The sequence below is a fragment of the Xiphophorus hellerii genome, chromosome 8 (genome assembly GCF_003331165.1).
Source record: "Xiphophorus hellerii strain 12219 chromosome 8, Xiphophorus_hellerii-4.1, whole genome shotgun sequence".
NCBI classification, from domain to species: Eukaryota; Metazoa; Chordata; class Actinopteri; order Cyprinodontiformes; family Poeciliidae; genus Xiphophorus; species Xiphophorus hellerii.
In genome coordinates, this window is record NC_045679.1 from 7528143 (window position 1) to 7550838 (window position 22696).

At 40.0% G+C, this 22696-nt stretch overlaps 3 protein-coding genes across 3 annotated transcripts; all 3 read left to right on the forward strand.

Annotated features, from left to right (window-relative positions):
- The first annotated feature begins 1195 nt into the window (after positions 1-1195).
- Positions 1196-3324, forward strand: LOC116724526 (tripartite motif-containing protein 16-like). Its single transcript, XM_032570277.1, has one exon. The coding sequence runs from the start codon at positions 1224-1226 to the stop codon at positions 2892-2894; it is 1671 nt and encodes a 556-aa protein (XP_032426168.1). The 5' UTR covers positions 1196-1223; the 3' UTR covers positions 2895-3324.
- Positions 3325-8780: 5456 nt separating this feature from the next.
- LOC116724520 (tripartite motif-containing protein 16-like) lies at positions 8781-20874 on the forward strand. The gene is made up of 2 exons (XM_032570271.1): positions 8781-10453; positions 20689-20874. Exons 1-2 carry the CDS (start codon positions 8781-8783, stop codon positions 20690-20692), a joined length of 1677 nt encoding a protein of 558 aa, XP_032426162.1. The 3' UTR covers positions 20693-20874.
- On the forward strand, positions 18982-20607 carry LOC116724186 (E3 ubiquitin/ISG15 ligase TRIM25-like). The gene is given in 3 exon segments (XM_032569650.1): positions 18982-19947; positions 19949-19970; positions 20587-20607. Coding segments are annotated over 3 exon segments (981 nt in total). The 5' UTR covers positions 18982-19009.
- Positions 20875-22696: the final 1822 nt, after the last annotated feature.

Below are 22696 nucleotides of genomic sequence, written 5' to 3' on the forward strand. Positions count from 1 at the left end.
TCCTTCTTCACAGAAATTAAACAAATGGAGTAGCGTCAGTCGTACCAGTTTCTTTTTGTGTTTGGTAAAAGTCCAAAAGAAATTCCTCCCATTAGCGCTAGACGCTTTGGGTTTGTTTGAAAGGTGGGACCAAGTCAGTGTTTTACAAAACTCAAATCTTTATCCTCAAGTCCCAAGTCAAGTCTCAAGTCCAGAGTTTCCCCCAGTGTATTATAATCCTGGCGGGCCACCAGGCTTTACTTGTGCCCCCACCAGGCTTAGCATTGCTTATTTATAAAAAAAATTTTATGTTGGCATTTTTGAACACTTTACAGTCGATGTTCTGATGTTAATCTTCCAATAACACATAATTATCACGGGATATTTTCAAGTTTCCTGTCAACTTTAAACATTTTTAAACTCAAAATCACGACGGGCCGCTGGATGAATGACTGCCAAGCGCCCAACTACCAGGCTTAGCAAGTTTTCTGGGGAAAACCTTGAAGTCCAAAAGTCTGAAACTTTTAATTTCAAGTCATTTCGAATCTTTTTTTTTAACAATGTTGCAGTTATATGTTAAATATAAATAATAGGCCATGTTTTCTTTTATTCATCTCAAATCTTGATAAAACATGTGCAGAACACAAAGTATAAAAAAACCATTTTAAAATCGCATTTAAAAATATTGCACAGTCCAGTTAAACTTAGCTGCAAGAACGGTCATACTTAAGCTATAATTTTCCAGAATACAGAGAGGAAAATAAGTATTTGAACACCCTGTGACTTTGCAAGTTCTCCCACTTAGAAATCATGGAGGGGTTTGAAATTTTCACCTTAGGTTCATGTCCACAGTGAGAGACATAATCTAAAGAAACCTGGAAATCCAGGAGTGCATGTGCTATTATACAGACAAATGGTAACATTTAATCATGTTCCTTGATAATATTAGTTTACAATCATGTTTACTTTATTAAGTATATTTCTTAAGAACAGTTGGGCCCATTAGTATTAATTATTGTCTTTTTACCTAAGATGAACCTCATGGTCTTATAAAACTTTAGGTGTAACATTGGCAGGATTATTTTTATGATCTGAACTTTGAGGCTGGGCGTAACCAAGATCTGCTTTGGGTGAACCTGATTGGCTGCAGCCTCTCTGCACTGAAACATGAGACATAAATCAGGTCAAACCAGTTTCTGTTACGAGGAATGAAACGCAGACAGTCACTGTGACTGAGAGCAGAAATGGAGCAGAGTCAGCTAAACCGAGAAACTTTCTCCTGTTCAATCTGTCTGGATCTACTGACGGATCCAGTGACTACTCCCTGTGGACACAGCTACTGTATGAACTGTATTAAAGGTCACTGGGATGAAGAGGATCAGAAAAGAATCCACAGCTGCCCTGAGTGCAGAGAGACCTTCATACCAAGGCCTGTTTTGAAGAAAAACACCCTGCTAGCAGCTTTAGTGGAGCAGCTGAAGAAGACTGGACTCCAAGCTGATCCTGCTGACCACTGTTATGCTGGACCTGAAGATGTGGCCTGTGATTCCTGCACTGGGAGAAAACTGAAAGCCATCAAGTCCTGTTTATTCTGTCTGGCCTCTTTCTGTGAGAAACACCTTCAGCCTCATTTTGATTCAGCTGCATTCAAGAAACACAAGCTGGTGGAGCCGTCCAAGAACCTCCAGGAGAACATCTGCTCTAAGCATGATAAGTTGTTGGAGGTCTTCTGCCGCACTGATCAGAAGTGTATCTGTTATCTCTGCTCTATGGATGAACATAAAGGCCATAAAACAGTGTCAGCTGCAGCAGAAAGGACTGAGAGGCAGAGAGAGCTGGAGGAGAGACGAGGAAACATCCAGCAGAGAATCCAGGACCAGGAGAAAGATGTGAAGCTGCTTCAACAGGAGGTGGAGGCCATCAATCGCTCTGCTGATAAAACAGTGGAGGACAGTGAGAAGATCTTCACCCAGCTGATCCGTCTCCTCCAGAAAAGAAGCTCTGAGGTGAAGCAGCAGATCAGATCCCAGCAGGAAACTGAAGTGAGTCGAGTCAAAGATGTTCAGGAGAAGCTGGAGCAGGAGATCACTGAGCTGAAGAGGAAAGACGCTGAGCTGGAGCAGCTCTCACACACAGAGGATCACAACCAGTTTCTCCTCAACTACCCCTCACTGCCAGCACTCAGTGAGTCTACACACTCATCCAGCATCAACATCCGTCCTCTGGGACACTTTGAGGACGTGACAGCAGCTGTGTCAGAGCTCAGAGACAAACTGCAGGACGTCCTGAGAGACTCATGGACAAACATCTCACTGATGGTCACTGAGGTGGATGTTCTACTGTCAGAACCAGAACCAGAACCAAAGAGCAGAGCTGGATTCTCAAGATATTCATGTGAAATCACTCTGGATCCAAACACAGCAAACACATGGCTGGTACTATCAGAGGGGAACAGGAAGGTGACAAGGATGAATAGAGATCAGTCTTATTCTAGTCACCCAGACAGATTCACTAATTATCTTCAGGTTCTGAGTAGAGAGAGTCTGACTGGACCTTGTTACTGGGAGGTGGAGTGGAGAGGGTCAGTTTATGTAGCAGTCGCATACAAGAGTATCAGCAGAGCAGGATGGGGCAATGAATGTGCTTTTGGATGTAATGATAAATCTTGGGCATTAGATTGTTCTCAAATCAATACTAAATTTTGGCACAACAGAATTTCAACCTTCATCTCAGGTCCAGTTTCCTCCAGAGTCGGAGTGTACCTGGATCACAGAGCAGGTATTCTGTCCTTCTACAGCGTCTCTGAAACCATGACTCTCCTCCACAGAGTCCAGACCAGATTCACTGAACCGCTACTGGCTGGAGTTTGGATTAATGAAACTGGATCCTCAGCAGAGTTCTGTAAACCCAGATAGATTTCCTCTTTCCTCTCAGATTGTTGATCAGGGTTCATGGTTCTGATGTCTCTGCTCTGCTGTTCTGATCTTCTTTATTTTTCCGGTTTAGTTCTTTGTGTTACAGGAGCCATAAAGGAAATCACTGCTGATGATTTATTTCATTCTTATGACAGAAATATTTCATGAAAATCTAAACTTCTCTGGACTCTAATGGTTTTCCTTTCATTTTTTTATCCATGTATTTCGATGTTTTATTTGTTATTAAATCAGTTGAGATCAAAGTGATCTGAACTTGCTTCTGTTTTCTATATTGTGATCCAAAAAACCTGAAACATCAAATCAGAACTGATGCTGTTTTCTTCTCATATTTTTAGATTTAGATCAGAAAAAATGTCTGTAGTTCTGTCTCTTTGGACTTCTTCAATAAAGAAACTTGATTACAGAGAAATGTTGAAAGTTTTCTAATCATTATTGTGATAAATTGTATGTTTGGTCGTCTATAGAGCAGAAACTTTTCCTCCAGAGTGTCTTATTTGCTGCTGGAAAAGATCAGGGCCCTCATGCATAAGAGTGCTCAGTTTTCACACTAAAACTTGGCATACGGATAAATTTAGAAAAGTGCAGGCACAAAATAATTTGGATGTATAAAGCCGTACGTACGCACATACTGTAACTCCACACCTTTCCTTTATAAATCCCAATTAGAGCGCAGCTACTGGTCTGCCTGTCGCCACCCATAAATACATGTTAATGTAAATTAGTATAAATAGCAGGAAGTCTGCCACCAGGTGAGGTAGTAACCATGGCAACGGTCCTTGTTTGTAGCAGAATAAGTATTTATATTATAAATAATTATATATTTTATTTAAAAGGTGATTTTAGGGCACATAGAGTCGCCACACAGAAAATAATTTTAAAGAAAAAATTCCAAAAAAAATAAAATAAAGGGTTCGTGACAGACAGAGTCAGAAAGTCATTTGAGTTTGGAAAGTAGTGGAATCATGTGCATAAGTTGCACATTTACAGAACAGAGATGCTTTCTGTCCATGAAGACGCATCCGGGCATGGCTCGACTGAAGGATGACTGCAACTGGACCGGTACCGGTACCGCACGGCTCCTTCTTTAGGTTCTGCTCAGAGCTCCAGGATGATCAGTCTGGGTTAATCCAAACACTAATAAACCATCGTCAACATTTTCCAGCAGATCAATATGATCTCTGATCAATCGCTCCCTCTGGATCCTTATTGGCGATGTTCTCCATCAGAACCAAACGGTCCACATTTACGCTGCAGCTACTTATAAACGTGTGATTATACAAACCTTGATCACATTAAAAATAATCCAACCTGATTGGAGTTAATCTGCTGATCCAACCCTGTTTTCTTTTTCTTAGTGAGAATGAAATGACCCATAGATGCATTTCATGGGCTTTGGCGAACAGAACACTGCGTTACATCTTTATGAGACAAAAACTGAAGAAAAGTACTATTTACATTCTAGTGAGGTTTTCACATGCTTTTATTTTCCTTTTCTTTATTTTGTGTGCATGCTAGGTTATTGTCTGAGGATAAATGCGGTTCAGTTTCATCGTTTACGTTTAAACAATAAAATGTTAAATTTATGGAAAAAAAACATTGAGTTTGATTCTTCTTGGTCTAAATAACACCGAACGTAGTCAGATTTCAGTGGATTTAGGGGAGTTTTGACACTTTGTAGTTTGATATTGTTCACAGAAAGAGTTTGCGTGGCTGCCGAACATTTTCACACCAGGGAAAAAGTGTGTGTAAAAAGTGTGTGTATATTTACGCAAACCTTGACGCAAAGTTAATTTCTATACATGTCGACTTGTGTGTAAAATATGGCGCTGCACATTTTCACGCCAAGAAGAATCTGCTAGAGGAAACGGAGCTTGTTGAAGTATGGCGTGCTAAACACCCAAAGGTTAGAGATTATGCACATTTCTCAAAGGCTCATAAAAGCAACTCTAGAATTGACTCCTTTTGTGTCCCAAACAAGAGGTTCACAGATTAGAGGAATGTCTTATTGAACCCCAAACTATTTCAGATCATGGACCTGTGATGATGTCTTTAAATATGGACCTAGAGAAACCTTTAAAGCTATGGAGATTAAATGTGTCACTTTTAAACAACCCACAGACAATCCAATACACGAAAGACAAATTTAATTTATATTTAGATACTAATGATAGGGACATGATTTCCCCTTTAATTATAAGGGACACAGCCAAAGCAAACCTGAGGGACAAAATTATTTCATTTTCTTCAAAAATTAAAAAAGATCGTGAGAAAAAACAAAAAATCTACAAGAACAAATTAGGAAACTTGAAACTGAACATAAAAGAACAAATAGTGACATTGAATACAACTGAAAAGATGTAGACAAGATTTGAATGAGCTACTAACTTACAAGGCGGAGGGCGCTTTACGCTTCGCCAACCAGAAATACTACGAACAGGGAAACAAAGCAAGCAGAGTTTTAGCATTTCAGCCAAAGAAATCGCAGGCAAGTCGAACCGTCCACAAAGTTGCATGTCCATTGTCCAAAAAGCTACTATCCCATCCCAAAGAAATAGCAAATGCATTTTCAAAATATTACAATCAACTATATGATTCTCCCAACAAAGCAGATAAAATCAAGCAATTTTTTCAGCAAATGAATCTTACTAAACTTAATGATGATGAGGCTAAAGCATCGGTGGGGACAATTGCCAAAGAAGAGATTAAGTTTCAGGCTGAACTTATTCCACTCTCATGCAGAGTGTTTAATTAATCTTTAAGAACCAAAGATCCACCCAAAACATGTGCTGAAGCAATCATTTCAGTCACACACAAACAACGTGCCTCTTATAGACCAATAAGTTTAGTGTGTAACGATGTCGAGATTTTAAGTACCATTTTGGCTAGACTACAAAAGATTATTAATAAACTTATTAACCCCGATCAGACGGGCTTTACACCCAAACAATTCGGAATAAATAATATCAGATGTACCCTAAATGTAATTTCAATTGGTCAACAAAACCCAAACCCATCAATGCTTCTTGGCCTGGATGCTGAGAAAGCTTTCGATCGGGTGGATTGGATGTTCCTGAAACAGGCCTTATCGGAGATGGGTTTCGATTGAAATTTTATTAAATGGTATGAAGTACTGTATTCCAGTCCAACTTCCAGAGTACGAGTTAATGGTTATTTATCAGAATGTTTTCCCTTAAAGAGAGGAACACACCAAGGATGCTGCCTATCACCAATCTTGCTATCAGTGTAGAACCTTTAGCAGAGTTAATCAAGACAGAACCATCAATCTTCGGTATACCAGATAAAATTAGGACCCACAAGTTGTCACTGTATGCTGATGATGTCATATTGTACATTAGAGACCCAATAATTTCCATACCAAATATTTTAAAATGCTTAAGAACTACAGTCTTGTCTCAGGATACCAGGTAAATGAATCAAAATCGGAAGCCATGATGATAGGAGGGACCTGGCCCTCAGAATGATCCAAAACAGTTCATTTCAACTGGTCACCTGATGGGTTTGATATTTGGGAATCAACATTACTACAGATGTTTCCAAATTGTACAAAGCAAATTATGGGAAGTTATTGGATCAAATTGAAAAGGATTTAGAAAGATGGGAAATTTTACCACTATCCTTTTTTGGGAGGATTGAAACAGTCAAAATGAATATTCTCCCCAGATTGCTGTATTTGTTTATGTCCCTTCCTATTTGGATTCCAACAAGAAGGTTTAAAAAATGCAAAAATTGATTTTTACTTTTATTTGGCAGAAAAGAAAGACCAGAATGAAATGTACACAGCTGGCCAGCGGGGAGCCTTACAGAGGTCTTAACTTACCAAATTTAAAATTACATCATTGGGCAGCACAATTGTGGATTATTGGCTAATAAAGACACAACATGGTTAACACTGGAACAGAGCTCAAGCCCTACATTTTCATTACAGGTCCTTGCATTTTGTTCAACTGAAATCTGGAATAAGTGCAAAATTACAAATACGTGGATGAAAAGCCCACAAAGGATTTTGAGCATGTCTAGAAAAAAGCTCCTAAAACTATATCCAGGGCCTTGAACATTTTGGTTATAATGGATTTTTTTACCAGGGCAACATGATTCAGGGTTTCGAATCTGGCAAAATAATTTTTATTGATGATTGTTTTGAAGGTAAGATTGTGAAATCATTTGGTCAGATTCAGAAGTACGGGTTGACTTCATCTGACTTTTACAGATTGTTGCAGTTGAGAAGTAACCTGATGTCCCATATTGAATGGTCTCTTCTTCAATCACGACCTACTGATTAAGAAATGTTCTTCATAAAGGTCACTAAAGAAAATAAATCTGATAAAACTGTCAAATCTATATAAATGTTTACAGTCATGTATGTTGGGGGGCCTCCTGGGATAAAGCAGAGGTGGGAACTAGAAATGAACGTTGTGATTGATGATCAAGAGTGGGAGCAAGTGTGTGAAAATGGACATAAACTGACTAACAGCCCAACTTGGAAAGAATTTTATTGGAAAGTAATCGTTAGATATTTCAGAACACCATGTATTATTTCGAAATTTGATACGGCTAAATCAAATTTGTGCTGGAGACAACGTGCACTAGTTGGGGATCAAAGTCGTATTTTTTGGGATTATCCAAAGATTAAAACATGTTGGGAAGGAATGAGAGTGGAAATTTCAAATATTTTACACATTCATATTTAATGGAAGCCCCTTGTCGTCGTTCTGGGAGTACTCCAGAGAGATTTATTAAGTAAAGAAAAACGGCACCAGTTTGGAATCCTTGTACTGGTAGCAAAGAAAATGATTACGGTATGTTGGCATAAACCTTTACCTCCGACTTTAAATCAATGGAGAGAGAGAAAAGTGAGTGTTTTAGGAAATAATGATAAATCTTGGGTATTATATTGTACTCAAATCGATAGTAAATTCTGGCACAACAACACCTGGATCTCAGTCTCCAGTCCAGTTTGGATTAAGATCCGTAACTTTTACAACTAATGTATAATGCTTTCCTGACCATATGACTTAGTGGAGGCGCCAAAGACGAGGGGCGAAGGAGACAGACATGAGGTCAGTATCTGTTGTAGAGGAGACAAGTGATGACATCAGGGAGGAACAATTACATTAGGGAGGCAACAAAAACCTAAATACCATGATGGGCTGAATTTAATTACTATATTTTATAAATACATGAATAAGGCAGAGCTTTATGGACACATTAAACATGTGATGACATGTTTGCATTCACCTCAGAAAGAATGTAGTTGTGCATAAAACCCAGAAGAACCAGTCAGATGTTGAACCTTGAATTAAATGATTCTCTGAAAACTAAATGCAGAAATAGACCTCTGTCTCATATCTGGCAGTAGAACTACTAAATGCTGTTTTGTTAAAGTTTTACAGCTTTATAAAAAGACGGATTACAAACTGATATGAACACGATGCAAACATTGGACTCTGCAGTCTGTTGTCATTACAGAGCAGTTAGGAAACAGGAAGCATATTTTCCCTTAACCACCAAACACATCTAGTTTCTTCAGCAAGAATGATTCTTTCATTTTATTCTCTGAAGCTGCGGAGAGCTAACATGTTAGCAACCTGAGTTTAAGAGACTCAGTCAGTTATTTTGAACAGAAAACTGTTGTGAAGATGATTCAGCTTAAAATATTATTGCTTTCAGAGCGCTCCTCGTCCTGGTCTCACACACACTAAGTCTGGGTGGAACCAGCAGCTGCTGAAGCTGGAAGCTGATTGGCTGCAGCCTCTCTGCCCTGACATGTGATTGGTGGATCACAACTCAAGCTTGTTTTTTGTTCTCAGGAAATGAAACTAACAGTCAGTGCTACTGAGAGCAGAAATGGAGCAGCACGCGGTTCAGCTGGATCGAGAAACTTTCTCCTGTTCCATCTGTCTGGATCTCCTGACGGATCCAGTGGCTACTCCCTGTGGACACAGCTACTGTATGAACTGCATTAAAGGTCACTGGGATGAAGAGGATCGGAAAAGAATCCACAGCTGCCCTGAGTGCAGAGAGACCTTCAGACCAAGGCCTGCTTTGAAGAAAAACACCATGCTAGCAGCTTTAGTGGAGCAGCTGAAGAAGACTGGACTCCAAGCGTCTCCTGCTGACCACTGTTATGCTGGACCTGAAGATGTGGCCTGTGATTCCTGCACTGGGAGAAAACTGAAAGCTATCAAGTCCTGTTTAGTCTGTCTGGCCTCTTTCTGTGAGAAACACCTTCAGCCTCATCATGATGTGGCTCCTTTAAAGAAACACAAGCTGGTGGAGCCGTCCAAGAACCTCCAGGAGAACATCTGCTCTAAGCATGATAGGTTGTTGGAGATCTTCTGCCGCACTGATCAGAAGTGTATCTGTTATCTCTGCTCTGTGGATGAACATAAAGGCCATGAAACTGTGTCAGCTGCAGCAGAAATGACTGAGAGGCAGAGAGAGCTGGAGGAGAGACGAGGAAATATCCAGCAGAGAATCCAGGACCAGGAGAAAGATGTGAAGCTGCTTCAACAGGAGGTGGAGGCCATCAATCGCTCTGCTGATAAAACAGTGGAGGACAGTGAGAAGATCTTCACCCAGCTGATCCGTCTCCTCCAGAAAAGAAGCTCTGAGGTGAAGCAGCAGATCAGATCCCAGCAGGAAACTAAAGTGAGTCGAGTCAAAGATGTTCAGGAGAAGCTGGAGCAGGAGATCACTGAGCTGAAGAGGAAAGACGCTGAGCTGGAGCAGCTCTCACACACAGAGGATCACAACCAGTTTCTCCTCAACTACCCCTCACTGCCAGCACTCAGTGAGTCTACACACTCATCCAGCATCAACATCCGTCCTCTGAGACACTTTGAGGACGTGACAGCAGCTGTGTCAGAGCTCAGAGACAAACTACAGGACGTCCTGAGAGACTCATGGACAAACATCTCACTGATGGTCACTGGGGCGGATGTTCTACTGTCAGAACCAGAACCAGAACCAAAGAGCAGAGCTGGATTCTTAAGATATTCATGTGAAATCACTCTGGATCCAAACACAGCATACACACGACTGGGACTATCAGAGGGGAACAGGAAGGTGACAAGGATGAATAGAGATCAGTCTTATTCTAGTCACCCAGACAGATTCACTGATTATTCTCAGGTTCTGAGTAGAGAGAGTCTGACTGGACCTTGTTACTGGGAGGTGGAGTGGAGAGAGTCAGTTTATGTAGCAGTCGCATACAAGAGTATCAGCAGAACAGGATCGGGTAATGAATGTGCTTTTGGATATAATGATAAATCTTGGGCATTAGATTGTTCTCAAAACAATAGTACATTTTGGCACAACGACATTCCAACCTCCATCTCAGGTCCAGTTTCCTCCAGAGTCGGAGTGTACCTGGATCACACAGCAGGTATTCTGTCCTTCTACAGCGTCTCTGAAACCATGACTCTCCTCCACAGAGTCCAGACCAGATTCACTGAACCGCTACTGGCTGGAGTTTGGATTTATGTAACTGGATCCTCAGCAGAGTTCTGTAAACCCAGATAGATTTCCTCTTTCCTCTCAGATTGTTGATCAGGGTTCATGGTTCTGATGTCTCTGCTCTGCTGTTCTGATCTTCTTTATTTTTCCGGTTTAGTTCTTTGTGTTACAGGAGCCATAAAGGAAATCACTGCTGATCATTTATTTCATTCTTATGACAGAAATATTTCATGAAAATCTAAACTTCTCTGGACTCTAATGGTTTTCCTTTCATTGTTTATCCATGTATTTCGATGTTTTATTTGTTATTAAATCAGTTGAGATCAAAGTGATCTGAACTTGCTTCTGTTTTCTATATTGTGATCCAAAAAACCTGAAACATCAAATCAGAACTGATGCTGTTTTCTTCTCATATTTTTAGATTTAGATCAGAAAAATGTCTGTAGTTCTGTCTCTTTGGACTTCTTCAATAAAGAAACTTGATTACAGAGAAATGTTGAAAGTTTTCTAATCATTATTGTGATAAATTGTATGTTTGGTCGTCTATAGAGCAGAAACTTTTCCTCCAGAGTGTCTTATTTGCTGCTGGAAAAGATCAGATGTTTGGTTTCGTCTTCATTCATCAACAACACTCTGGATCCACCACCACAGAAAGATCCTGGTAGCAGTAATGAAGAGGAGGTTAAAGCTCCTCCACTGTCAACATTTGGAAAACTGAGCTTTAAACCTGTGAGAAAGGTTGGAGACGTGTCATAAAACCAGTGGCGATAAAAGTGGGTATGCACTGTAAGCAGAGGGGCGCTGCACTAGAGGGGGCGCAAAAACCATGTGGGGATTTTTTCTAGTCGGCATTTTCTGTATTTAACAGCTGGATGCATGAAATGATCAGTAATAGAGGAACGGCATTGATTGACTTCGCTTCCAGACCATGTACCCATCCAGACTTGGTGTGTTTTAAGAGAACGGCCATGTGGTTTACAACAATGCACAGGACGCGTCTGACAACATGAGGAAGAGGAACATGTTTGAAGCGACAGACAAACCAACGGAGGACGCCTCCCAACCCAAACCGAGAGCCTTCTCCCGGGAAGGAGCGAGCAGAACCCAGCGGTGGACCCGGGAAACATGAGCGAAACACATCCAGGAAAAACTGAGGACCTTCAGGCGCAACGACAACATCCTGTAACTTTCTGGTGAATTTCCCTGTAAAGTACGAGTATTACGGACGACTGCAGATCTGGGAACAGGCACGCTTTCTCCAAGGGCGCTGCCATGATGGAGGAGAGACGAGGGGCAGCACCGCGAGGAGCCCCCTGGGGTTCTAGGGACTCTCCTCACTACTCTGAAGGTGGACTGGTACTTCACTCTGGGAAGTCACGTATGTTATGTGTTGTTTTGTTGCTCTGCAGACCCGTCCTTGTTCACCAGAGCATCTGGAATATAATAGGTATTCCTTGTTTGTATATTAATGACAGAAATGAAACAACAGTATAAGATAATTACTCTTAATGTTAAGGTAATTACTCTTAATGTTAAGGTAATTACACTTAATGTTAAGGTAATTACTCTTAATGTTAAGGTAATTACCCTTAATGTTAAGGTAATTACCCTTAATGTTAAGGTAATTACTCGTAATGTTAAGGTAATTACTCTTAATGTTAAGGTAATTACCCTTAATGTTAAGGTAATTACCCTTAATGTTAAGGTAATTACTCTTAATGTTAAGGTAATTACCCTTAATGTTAAGGTAATTACTCTTAATGTTAAGGTAATTACTCTTTATGTTAAGGTAATTACTCTTAATGTTAAGGTAATTACCCTTAATGTTAAGGTAATTACTCTTAATGTTAAGGTAATTACCCTTAATGTTAAGGTAATTACTCTTAATGTTAAGGTAATTACCCTTAATGTTAAGGTAATTACTCTTAATGTTAAGGTAATTACTCTTAATGTTAAGGTAATTACTCGTAATGTTAAGGTAATTACTATTTATGTTAAGGTAATTACTCTTTGCAAAGATGAAACAAGAAAAACAAGATATAAGTTTTTGCCAAGAAACACATCTCTACTGCTGAACATGAAAAAATGAGCAAAATGGGGTTAAAAATGTGAACTTCTCTTCATATACAAAAAGCCGCTCTAGAGGAGCAGCGATTTTATTGTCTAATAGGCTGAATTTTCAGTTCTCCTCACAAATTAAAGACAGAGAAGGACAGTATATACTGGTCAAAGGATACATAGATCATAAAGAAGTCACCTTACTGAATGTGGATAGACCACCCGGAAATAAACAGCTTATTAGGAAAATCTTTGACATGATTGCAACAGAAGTATCTGGGACATTGATATGCAGGAGAGACTGGAAAGTTAACTTAAATCCTTTTCTGGACTCAACCAGCAAAATTACAAAAGCTCAGACAGAAGCAATATAGATTAAAATAACGATTAAAGAATTAGGGTTGGTGGATGTGATGTATGGTGGAACTTAAACCCTCAGGATAAAAAATACACCTTTTTCTCTTATTCTCATCAGATCCATTCAAGATTAGACTATTTCTTTATACAAAATGTTGATAAACATAGAATAATAAACTGTGACATGGGGTGAGAGATATATCTGATCATGCAGGGGTGTATATGACACTCCACCTGGATAATGATCGCAAAGAAACCCTGTGGAGTTTCTTTTTTTAAATAACAGTTTATTAAATGATACTAAATTTGACAGCTTGGTAGAAAAAGAATTGAAAGACTGTATGGACCACAACAACACCGAGTATATTTCTCCCTGGATTTTATGGGACGCAGCAAAAACTGTTCTGAGAGGGACGTTAATTATGTGGTCCTCCCATAAAAAAAAGAAAAAGAGAAATGTTTAAAAGATCTTAGTATAAAATTAAAATCTTTAGAAATACAGCACATGGAAAATCACGATGACCACAGATGGGAGAAACAAGACAAGCTCTAAACTGTTTATATGAAGAGCAGAGAGAGAAAAAAGTTAAATTCATTAAACAGAATTATTATGAAAATGAACCCAAATCAAAGAAACTTCTTGCCTGGAGAATACGTAAACAACAAACTGATAGATTTATGCAGAAAATTAAAACTCCAACAGATAAAAAGACATCCCATTCTCTAAGAGACATTATACTACACTCAGTTATACACACAGCCTCACGCAGCAGACCCGTCCTCAGTGAGAGCATTTCTTGCCTCTCTGGATTTACCATCGATAGGAACAGATCAAAATAACAGGCTAATGCAACAAATAACTGAGGAGGAGATTAATGAAGCAATTTCAAAAATGAAAGGGAATAAGATGGCAGGTGAGGACGGCTACCCGGCGGAGTGGTACAGACACTTCCGGAAATTATTCACCCCTCTGCTTAAGGATTGCTTTAATCATGTACTTTCTGGAGGGGAAACACCACCATCTTGGAGAAGAGCGGTGATCTCAGTGATTCCTAAGCCAGGTAAAGATAAAACAGAATGTGGTTCATACAGACCAATATCAGATTTAAACATTGATTACAGGATATTTGCAACAATACTGGCTAAAAGGCTGGAATTTATAATCCCTGAAATTACAGACACAGATCAGACCGGTTTTGTTCAGAACAGGCAAACCCATGACAACGTGAGACGGGCTCTTCACCTCATAGACCCAATGAAAAACACAGAATCGATGGCTGACAGTTTAGATGCAGAAAAGGCGTTTGACTCGGTGTGTTGGAACTATCTTTATTTGGATTTGGAAAGATTCGGCTTTAATAGTCAAATTATAGGTTGCTTTCGGTCTCTGTATGCGTCACCCTCTGCCAGGATTAGGATTAATGGGGATTTATCAGATAAAATACAACTAGGAAGGGGCTGTCGCCAAGGCTGCCCCCTCAGCCCCACATTGGTTGAGCTTCTCATTGAGCCTCTAGCGCAGGCCATCAGAGAACACAAGGACATTATGGGTGGAACCATTAAAGGCACAATGCACAAGATACGCCTCTACGCTGACGATGTGCTGGTAACGCTAACTAACCCGGAAGTCAGCCTACCTGATCTTCTTTCTTTACTCAAGACATTCAGAACTAACTCAGGGTATAAATCAAATCTACAGAAAACACAAGTTCTCACATTTAATTATCAACCGTCACTAAGAATTCAGAAAATGTCCGGGTTCAACTGGCACAACAAACCTATAAAATATCTGGGAGTCAAAAGTCCTGCAGTTATCCAACCTTTTTGAATGCAATTACATCCCACTGACAGTAGAGATTAAGGCGGATCTACAGCGTTGGTCTCTGTTACCCATGAATCTACATAACCAAATAGATAAAATACAGATGAACCTTTTACCAAGGCTTCTTTATCTTCTTCAGGCTCTGCCTATAAAGGTTCCTGACAAACAATTCCACGATTGGGACAGAATAATCTCACATTTTATCTGGGCTAAACAAAAACCGAGACACTGCAACTGTCAAAAGAAAGGGGTGGATGGGCTTTAACACACCTGAGGATTATTACAGAGCAGCGCAGATGAGAGTTAGTTGGTTGGTGTGACCCAACATGTGAAGCTAAATGGAAAGAGATAGAGCCGTCTTACAGTGATATACCTCTACAATCCTGGATCGGAGATCGTTTCCTTATTAAAAAACATATAGGTTCTGAGCTAATACCCTTATGGATAAAAATACTGGTGGACATATGGCATAAAATATTAAAGCAAGTAAAGACTGAAAGAAATGCTCGAATTTTAAGATGGCCTGCTTATGACAGAGATTTTCTCCCTGCAAGAATGGATAAGAGATTTACACAGTGGTCACAAAAAGGCTTAACAAGTTACTGGAAGATTACAAAGAATAGTGAATTAAAAAGTTTTAAACAACTTCAAGATAACTACAACCTGGAAAAATGTGACTTTTTTAGATACCTCCAGCTAAGACACCACTACAATAAAAGTATAAAATATTTGGAGGAGGACGAGACAGGTATTCTTAAAATCCTATTAGACTGGAGCAACGGAAGACCTCCCAAAGAAACAATATCCAAACTATACTCATGTCTACAAACGGAGAGAAAATGTAATACAACATATATTAAGGTTAAATGGGAAAAAGGAGCCAAAATAACAATAACTGAGGATGTTTGGTTAAATAAATGCAATTCTGTGATTCACACGTCAAGTTCTGGCCTGTGGAAGGAATTTTCCTGGAAATGCATGGTACGTTTTTTTGTTACATCTTACATTAAAAGTAAACATTGTAATGATACTGAAAAGGCAAAATGTTGGAGGAACTGTGGGAATGTGTCTGCAGGACATTTTCATGTCTTCTGGGAATGTATTAAGATCGCCCCCTATTGGTCAGAAGTGATAAAAGAAATCAATACTAAAATGGACTTAAATTTACGCTGTGATTTTACTGTGGTTTTCCTGGTAATTTACCTCAGGAACTGAAGAAATCTGATAGATATCTCCTACTAATATGCAGGTGCAAAGAAGGCTGTAACTCACAGGTGGCTTGAAGTGGAACCACCATCATATTTGGACTGGAAGGACATAATAGAGGAAATTCACGCAATGGAGAGACTAACTTTTTCATTAAGACTTGCCTCTTATAGACACAATAAACACTGGAAGAAATGGATCATCCATCGGAGCTTGACACCAACTGTATAATTAATGTAATTAAGCTTTTTTCCTTTTTTTATGTTGATTGTTACTCAACTGCTCCTGTCAAATTAGTTAGAGGGGAGTCTAACTGTTCAATGTATGTATGTGTATCTCTAAAACTGCTAAAATAACAAAAATAACAAAAATAAATAAATAAAAAAAGAAAGAAAGATCCAATTTGCTAACTTTAGGAGCTTGTTTGGAGGGGAAAAAGAAAAAAGCCTAAACTATTTTAAGATAAACTTTTTGGATCATAATTGTTGTATTTAATATGTTTAATAAAATAATTAAAAGCAGTTTTGGGTACACCAAAGTTTGCTTTTGAGTAAAAGCTCATATTTACTATCAAATGATATAGAATGCTGAAAATGTGGTTATTAAAGACAAATATTTCTATTGCACCAGATATTTTCTATTAAAAAAAGATTTCAATTTGTTTGTAATAATGTTGGACTGATTAATAAAATGTTTCCACCTGTTGCAAACACCTGTGGACAAGCCTGATTTTTAAATTAGTAGTTGCTGCCCCCTAGTGGTGAAGCTTCTGTCATCATTTGGTTTCAACAATAGAAACTGAGTTGAATAAAACTCACAGAAACGTTGTTGAATCCTGCAGCCATTGGATGGTTTTGTCTTGGAGGAACAGTCACAGGATCCTCCTGAGATACAATTTAATAAAAATCAAACAGGTTTCAGGAGAGAAAAAGGTGAGAAAAGGTCAAATGATTGGATTTTATTGGGATCTTTTAACTCACTGGAACATATCCTTCGTTACTAATGCCGATAGCGAGCGATGGAGAGTTGGCATCTGGTTCGGTTCGCAGGTAGAAGACGAGCAGAGCGACCAGGGTGCCGATCAGCAGCACCACCACGATCACAGAGGCAGCGATTCCTCCAGCGTTGTCCGGCTTCGAGGCTGAAAGAGAGACGGAAATCATTTACTCCTAGAAAGGCTGAAAAAAACTACAACAAACATGTTGGTGTCTCTTAAACAGGTTAGGATATGTCTGTGGGCTAAACAAAACCTGTTCATTACAATTTTAGCACAAAATCATTCTTAGATAATCAGATTTCAGTCTGATCAGTTCTTCCTATTTGAGATGTTTTAGGGCGTCTTGTCTCTTTAAATCCAAATAAGCTGCTGGCCACGCCCCACAACTCAACGTTTACACTCTCACCTAAAAGTGGATATAAACAGATCTGCTGTATTAGAACCATACATCTTTGAAAAGCAGAAGTGGTGCCTCCTGCACAACCAACGAGAATGCAGCAAGTGGTTTCTGGATGGTAAGGCAACAACAAAACACTTGTCTTTCCCAGCAGCATTTGTACAGCGATAAAACCAGCTATTATTTGTTCAGAGTTAGAATTATTTTATCCAGTTATCTGTTGACAAGGCCAGAATATGTGTATGTGATCTACATCCATCTGACCACAGAGTCTCCAGCAACACTAAGGGCCGGCCACAATATTCTTCCTAATCTTTGACCACATAAGAAAAATAGAGTTATTTCATACCTGGTAGTCAGGTAGACGTGGTTCAATTGGGAACCAACATTTCAACATTTGTTTCAGTTTCAGCTGCTGTGGTTTGCTTTCACACTGCATTGTGTCAAACAAACCAAACACACTGAAGAACCTATTAACCTCCTCACATGTGGTGGCGCTACAACAGGAACCACTGAAGGTAACAACACAAAAACCTCTGAAGAAGACACTGAGCGCAACCTCCTTCTTCACAGAAATTAAACAAATGGAGTAGCGTCAGTCGTACCAGTTTCTTTTTGTGTTTGGTAAAAGTCCAAAAGAAATTCCTCCCATTAGCGCTAGATGCTTTGGGTTTGTTTCAAAGGTGGGACCAAGTCAGTGTTTTACAATATTCAAATCTTTATCCTCAAGTCCCAAGTCAAGTCCCAAGTCCAGAGTTTCCCCCAGTGTATTATAATCCTGGCGGGCCACCAGGCTTTACTTGTGCCCCCACCAGGGTTAGCATTGCTTATTTATTAAATTTTTTTTATGTTGGCATTTTTGAAGACTCTACAGTCGATGTTCTGATGTTAATCTTCCAATAACACATAATTATCACGGGATATTTTCAAATTTCCTGTCAACTTTAAACATTTTTTAACTCAAAAACACGACGGGCCGCTGGATGAATGACTGCCAAGCGCCCAACTACCAGGCTTAGCAAGTTTTCTGGGGAAAACCTTGAAGTCCAAAAGCCTGAAACTTAATTTCAAGTCATTTTTAATCTTTTTTTTAACAATGTTACAATTATATGTTAAATATAAATAATAGGCCATGTTTTAGTTTATTCATCTCAAATCTTGATAGAACATGTGCAGAACACAAAGTATAAAAAAAACATATTAAAATTGCATTTAAAAATATTGCACAGTCCAGTTAAACTTAGCTGCAAGAACGGTCATACTTAAGCTATAATTTTCCAGAATACAGAGAGGAAAATAAGTATTTGAACACCCTGTGACTTTGCAAGTTCTCCCACTTAGAAATCATGGAGGGGTTTGAAATTTTCACCTTAGATTCATGTCCACAGTGAGAGACATAATCTAAAGAAATCTGGAAATCCAGGAGTGCATGTGCTATTATACAGACAAATGGTAACATTTAATCATGTTCCTTGATAATATTAGTTTACAATCATGTTTACTTTATTAAGTATATTTCTTAAGAACAGTTGGGCCCATTAGTATTAATTATTGTCTTTTTACCTAAGATGAACCTCATGGTCTTATAAAACCTTAGGTGTAACATTGGCAGGATTATTTTTATGATCTGAACTTTGAGGCTGGGCGTAACCAAGATCTGCTTTGGGTGAACCTGATTGGCTGCAGCCTCTCTGCACTGAAACATGAGACATAAATCAGGTCAAACCAGTTTCTGTTACAAAGAAGTGAAATGCAGACAGTCACTGTGACTGAGAGCAGAAATGGAGCAGAGTCAGCTAAACCGAGAGACTTTCTCCTGTTCAATCTGTCTGGATCTACTGACGGATCCAGTGACTACTCCCTGTGGACACAGCTACTGTATGAACTGTATTAAAGGTCACTGGGATGAAGAGGATCAGAAAAGAATCCACAGCTGCCCTGAGTGCAGAGAGACCTTCATACCAAGGCCTGTTTTGAAGAAAAACACCCTGCTAGCAGCTTTAGTGGAGCAGCTGAAGAAGACAGGACTCCAAGCTGCTCCTGCTGACCACAGTTATGCTGGACCTGAAGATGTGGCCTGTGATTTCTGCACTGGGAGAAAACTGAAAGCCATCAAGTCCTGTTTATTCTGTCTGGCCTCTTTCTGTGAGAAACACCTTCAGCCTCATTTTGATTCAGCTGCATTCAAGAAACACAAGCTGGTGGAGCCGTCCAAGAACCTCCAGGAGAACATCTGCTCTAAGCATGATAAGTTGTTGGAGGTCTTCTGCCGCACTGATCAGAAGTGTATCTGTTATCTCTGCACTATGGATGAACATAAAGGCCATGAAACAGTGTCAGCTGCAGCAGAAAGGACTGAGAGGCAGAGAGAGCTGGAGGAGAGACGAGGAAACATCCAGCAGAGAATCCAGGACCAGGAGAAAGATGTGAAGCTGCTTCAACAGGAGGTGGAGGCCATCAATCGCTCTGCTGATAAAACAGTGCAGGACAGTGAGAAGATCTTCACCCAGCTGATCCGTCTCCTCCAGAAAAGAAGCTCTGAGTTGAAGCAGCAGATCAGATCCCAGCAGGAAACTGAAGTGAGTCGAGTCAAAGATGTTCAGGAGAAGCTGGAGCAGGAGATCACTGAGCTGAAGAGGAAAGACGCTGAGCTGGAGCAGCTCTCACACACAGAGGATCACAACCAGTTTCTCCTCAACTACCCCTCACTGCCAGCACTCAGTGAGTCTACACACTCATCCAGCATCAACATCCGTCCTCTGAGACACTTTGAGGACGTGACAGCAGCTGTGTCAGAGCTCAGAGACAAACTACAGGACGTCCTGAGAGACTCATGGACAAACATCTCACTGATGGTCACTGAGGTGGATGTTCTACTGTCAGAACCAGAACCAAAGAGCAGAGCTGGATTCTTAAGATATTCATGTGAAATCACTCTGGATCCAAACACAGCAAACACAGAGCTTGGACTATCAGAGGGGAACAGGAAGGTGACATTAATGGATCATCATCAGTCTTATTCTAGTCACCCAGACAGATTCACTGGATATTCTCAGGTTCTGAGTAGAGAGAGTCTGACTGGACCTTGTTACTGGGAGGTGGAGTGGAGAGGGTCAGTTTCTGTAGCAGTCGCATACAAGAGTATCAGCAGAGCAGGATGGGGTAATGAATGTGGTTTTGGACGTAATGATAAATCTTGGGCATTATATTGTTCTCAAATCAATAGTAATTTTTGGCAAAACAACATTTCAACCTCCATCTCAGGTCCAGTTTCCTCCAGAGTCGGAGTGTACCTGGATCACACAGCAGGTATTCTGTCCTTCTACAGCGTCTCTGAAACCATGACTCTCCTCCACAGAGTCCAGACCAGATTCACTGAACCGCTACTGGCTGGAGTTTGGGTTTATGATATTGGAGTTTGCGTTGGTACCGGATCCTCAGCAAAGTTCTGTAAACCCAGATAGATTTCCTCTTTCCTCTCAGATTGTTGATCAGGGTTCATGGTTCTGATGTCTCTGCTCTGCTGTTCTGATCTTCTTTATTTTTCCAGTTTAGTTCTTTGTGTTACAGGAGCCATAAAGGAAATCACTGCTGATGATTTATTTCATTCTTATGACAGAAATATTTCATGAAAATCTAAACTTCTCTGGACTCTAATTGTTAGGTGAAATGTATATATTATCATATATTTGTTGTTTCCTTTATAACAATAGTGTTTCATATTTGATGTTCCTTGATTGTTTTCTTTTCCCTAAACATAAAGACTGTTTCTGTGTGTTTTGATCTACTTTATCTCCGTCTTCACAAGAGGGCCTTCCTGAAGAGAAGAGTGATAACCGTGCTCACGGGGTTTATTGCTCACCAGGACTTCTTCTTCCTTTGAACGGTTAGATAGCTGACGAATCGTCGCCTTGAAGATATACGACCTGTTCTGTTTTTACTCTGTGTTTTAATGCAAGATAACATGTGTTTAGTTAGTGATTGCCATTAGCACTGCAACTAAAATGCTTTGTCCCCACCCTTTAGAGTTGCAGTGCTCTCTGTGATAGGGACTCTGAAAGTAATAAAAAGAGAGGAGCGGACAAATGTGTTTCAGAGCGGTTGGAGATTTGTAACTGTAAACACATCTCTGTCCGTTCTCCTCGCGAGTACAAAAGAATCTAACTGTCTTGTCTTTTCTGTGTTTGTTCAACTTGTCTTTAATAGGTGTCAAACCTGACATTTACTTGGTCCTTCGATTGCCAGTCGCCAATACACCAGAAGGATTCCGGCAGGTCTGGTCGACCCCAGTACAGACCGTGCGCACGGCAAGTTTCCTAGTGGAAACTTTTCAGATCCTGTTCAAGGGCTGGAGCTCGACCTGCCTGCTGGGATCTGACGGTTGACGGTGCTCCAGGGAAAGACAACGGGGGTGAGTGATTCTTGTTTAAAAGTGGCGAGTGACTGAGGGTCAATTCTAGACTCTAACAGGTAACAAATAGAGCACGAAATCCGTGGAGGACGGCGGAGTCCTCGCGCAAAATTCCGTGGTTAGGTGGACGGAGCCTGGTGCCTTCCTGTTCAGGGAGACGGGGCCCGACGAATACCCGTTGCAAAAAAGGACGGAGGAGTCCTGCGAGAACAGGCGCTTAAATTCCGCGACAAAAATAAAAAAAGTGTGTGACTGTGCGAGTGATTTTTACCTCATGTAAAATAGTAGGACTGTAATCAGCAAACCTCTTGAGGATGCAGAGGTAAGAACCCCCACTTGAAAGAGTTGAAGCGTGGGTTACCTCAACAGGTTATTTCAATTGCTGGCCTACTGAACAGAACCCCAGTTTTTAGGACTCCCTAGGCGTCGACAAACTGGGCCAAATTTTCATAAAAATGGGGAAAGAGATAAGTAAAAATAAGCCGACAGACAGTTTAACATCAAATGACTGGAAATATGTCGAAACCCAGGATCCTGGTAAAATAAAACATTTGGATAATTGGATAACAAACTATAACTTTGACGGCCGTCTAAACTGACAAAAACTTTACTGCAGGATAATATCAAACAAAAAACAAAGTCAAATCCAAAGAAAATGCGTTAATAGGGGTATGACGATGTGAATTTTTGGTTAGAATTAGCGCTAAAAAGAGAAAATGGGCAGAATAACTCTAAAAAAAGGAGTGTAGAACAAAATAAAGAAAGGAATGTGATGTACTACAGCAACGAGGATAATGAAACTGGGTCAAGGAGGCAGATAACGCAGCAACAAGCAGCAGGTGGGGGTGGAGAACTAGATGGTGCTTCTACAAAAAACGCAGAGGGGGTAAAACCGGGAGGGCAGAGTAGAAGTTTATACCCAGCTTTGCCATCGCCCCCTGAATATGAGGAGAGCGATAGTGACAGACCTATCACTAGATCAAAAGAAGAAAAAAAAAAAAAAAAAAAAAAAGCCTTAGTAGGGATTACATCTTATAAGGAAGATGTAAACCGTTTT

Bases quoted from the DNA above. Each gene is read 5' to 3' on its own strand.
- LOC116724526 (XM_032570277.1), top strand. From the start codon at position 1,224: ATGGAGCAGAGTCAGCTAAACCGAGAAACTTTCTCCTGTTCAATCTGT.
- LOC116724520 (XM_032570271.1), top strand. From the start codon at position 8,781: ATGGAGCAGCACGCGGTTCAGCTGGATCGAGAAACTTTCTCCTGTTCC.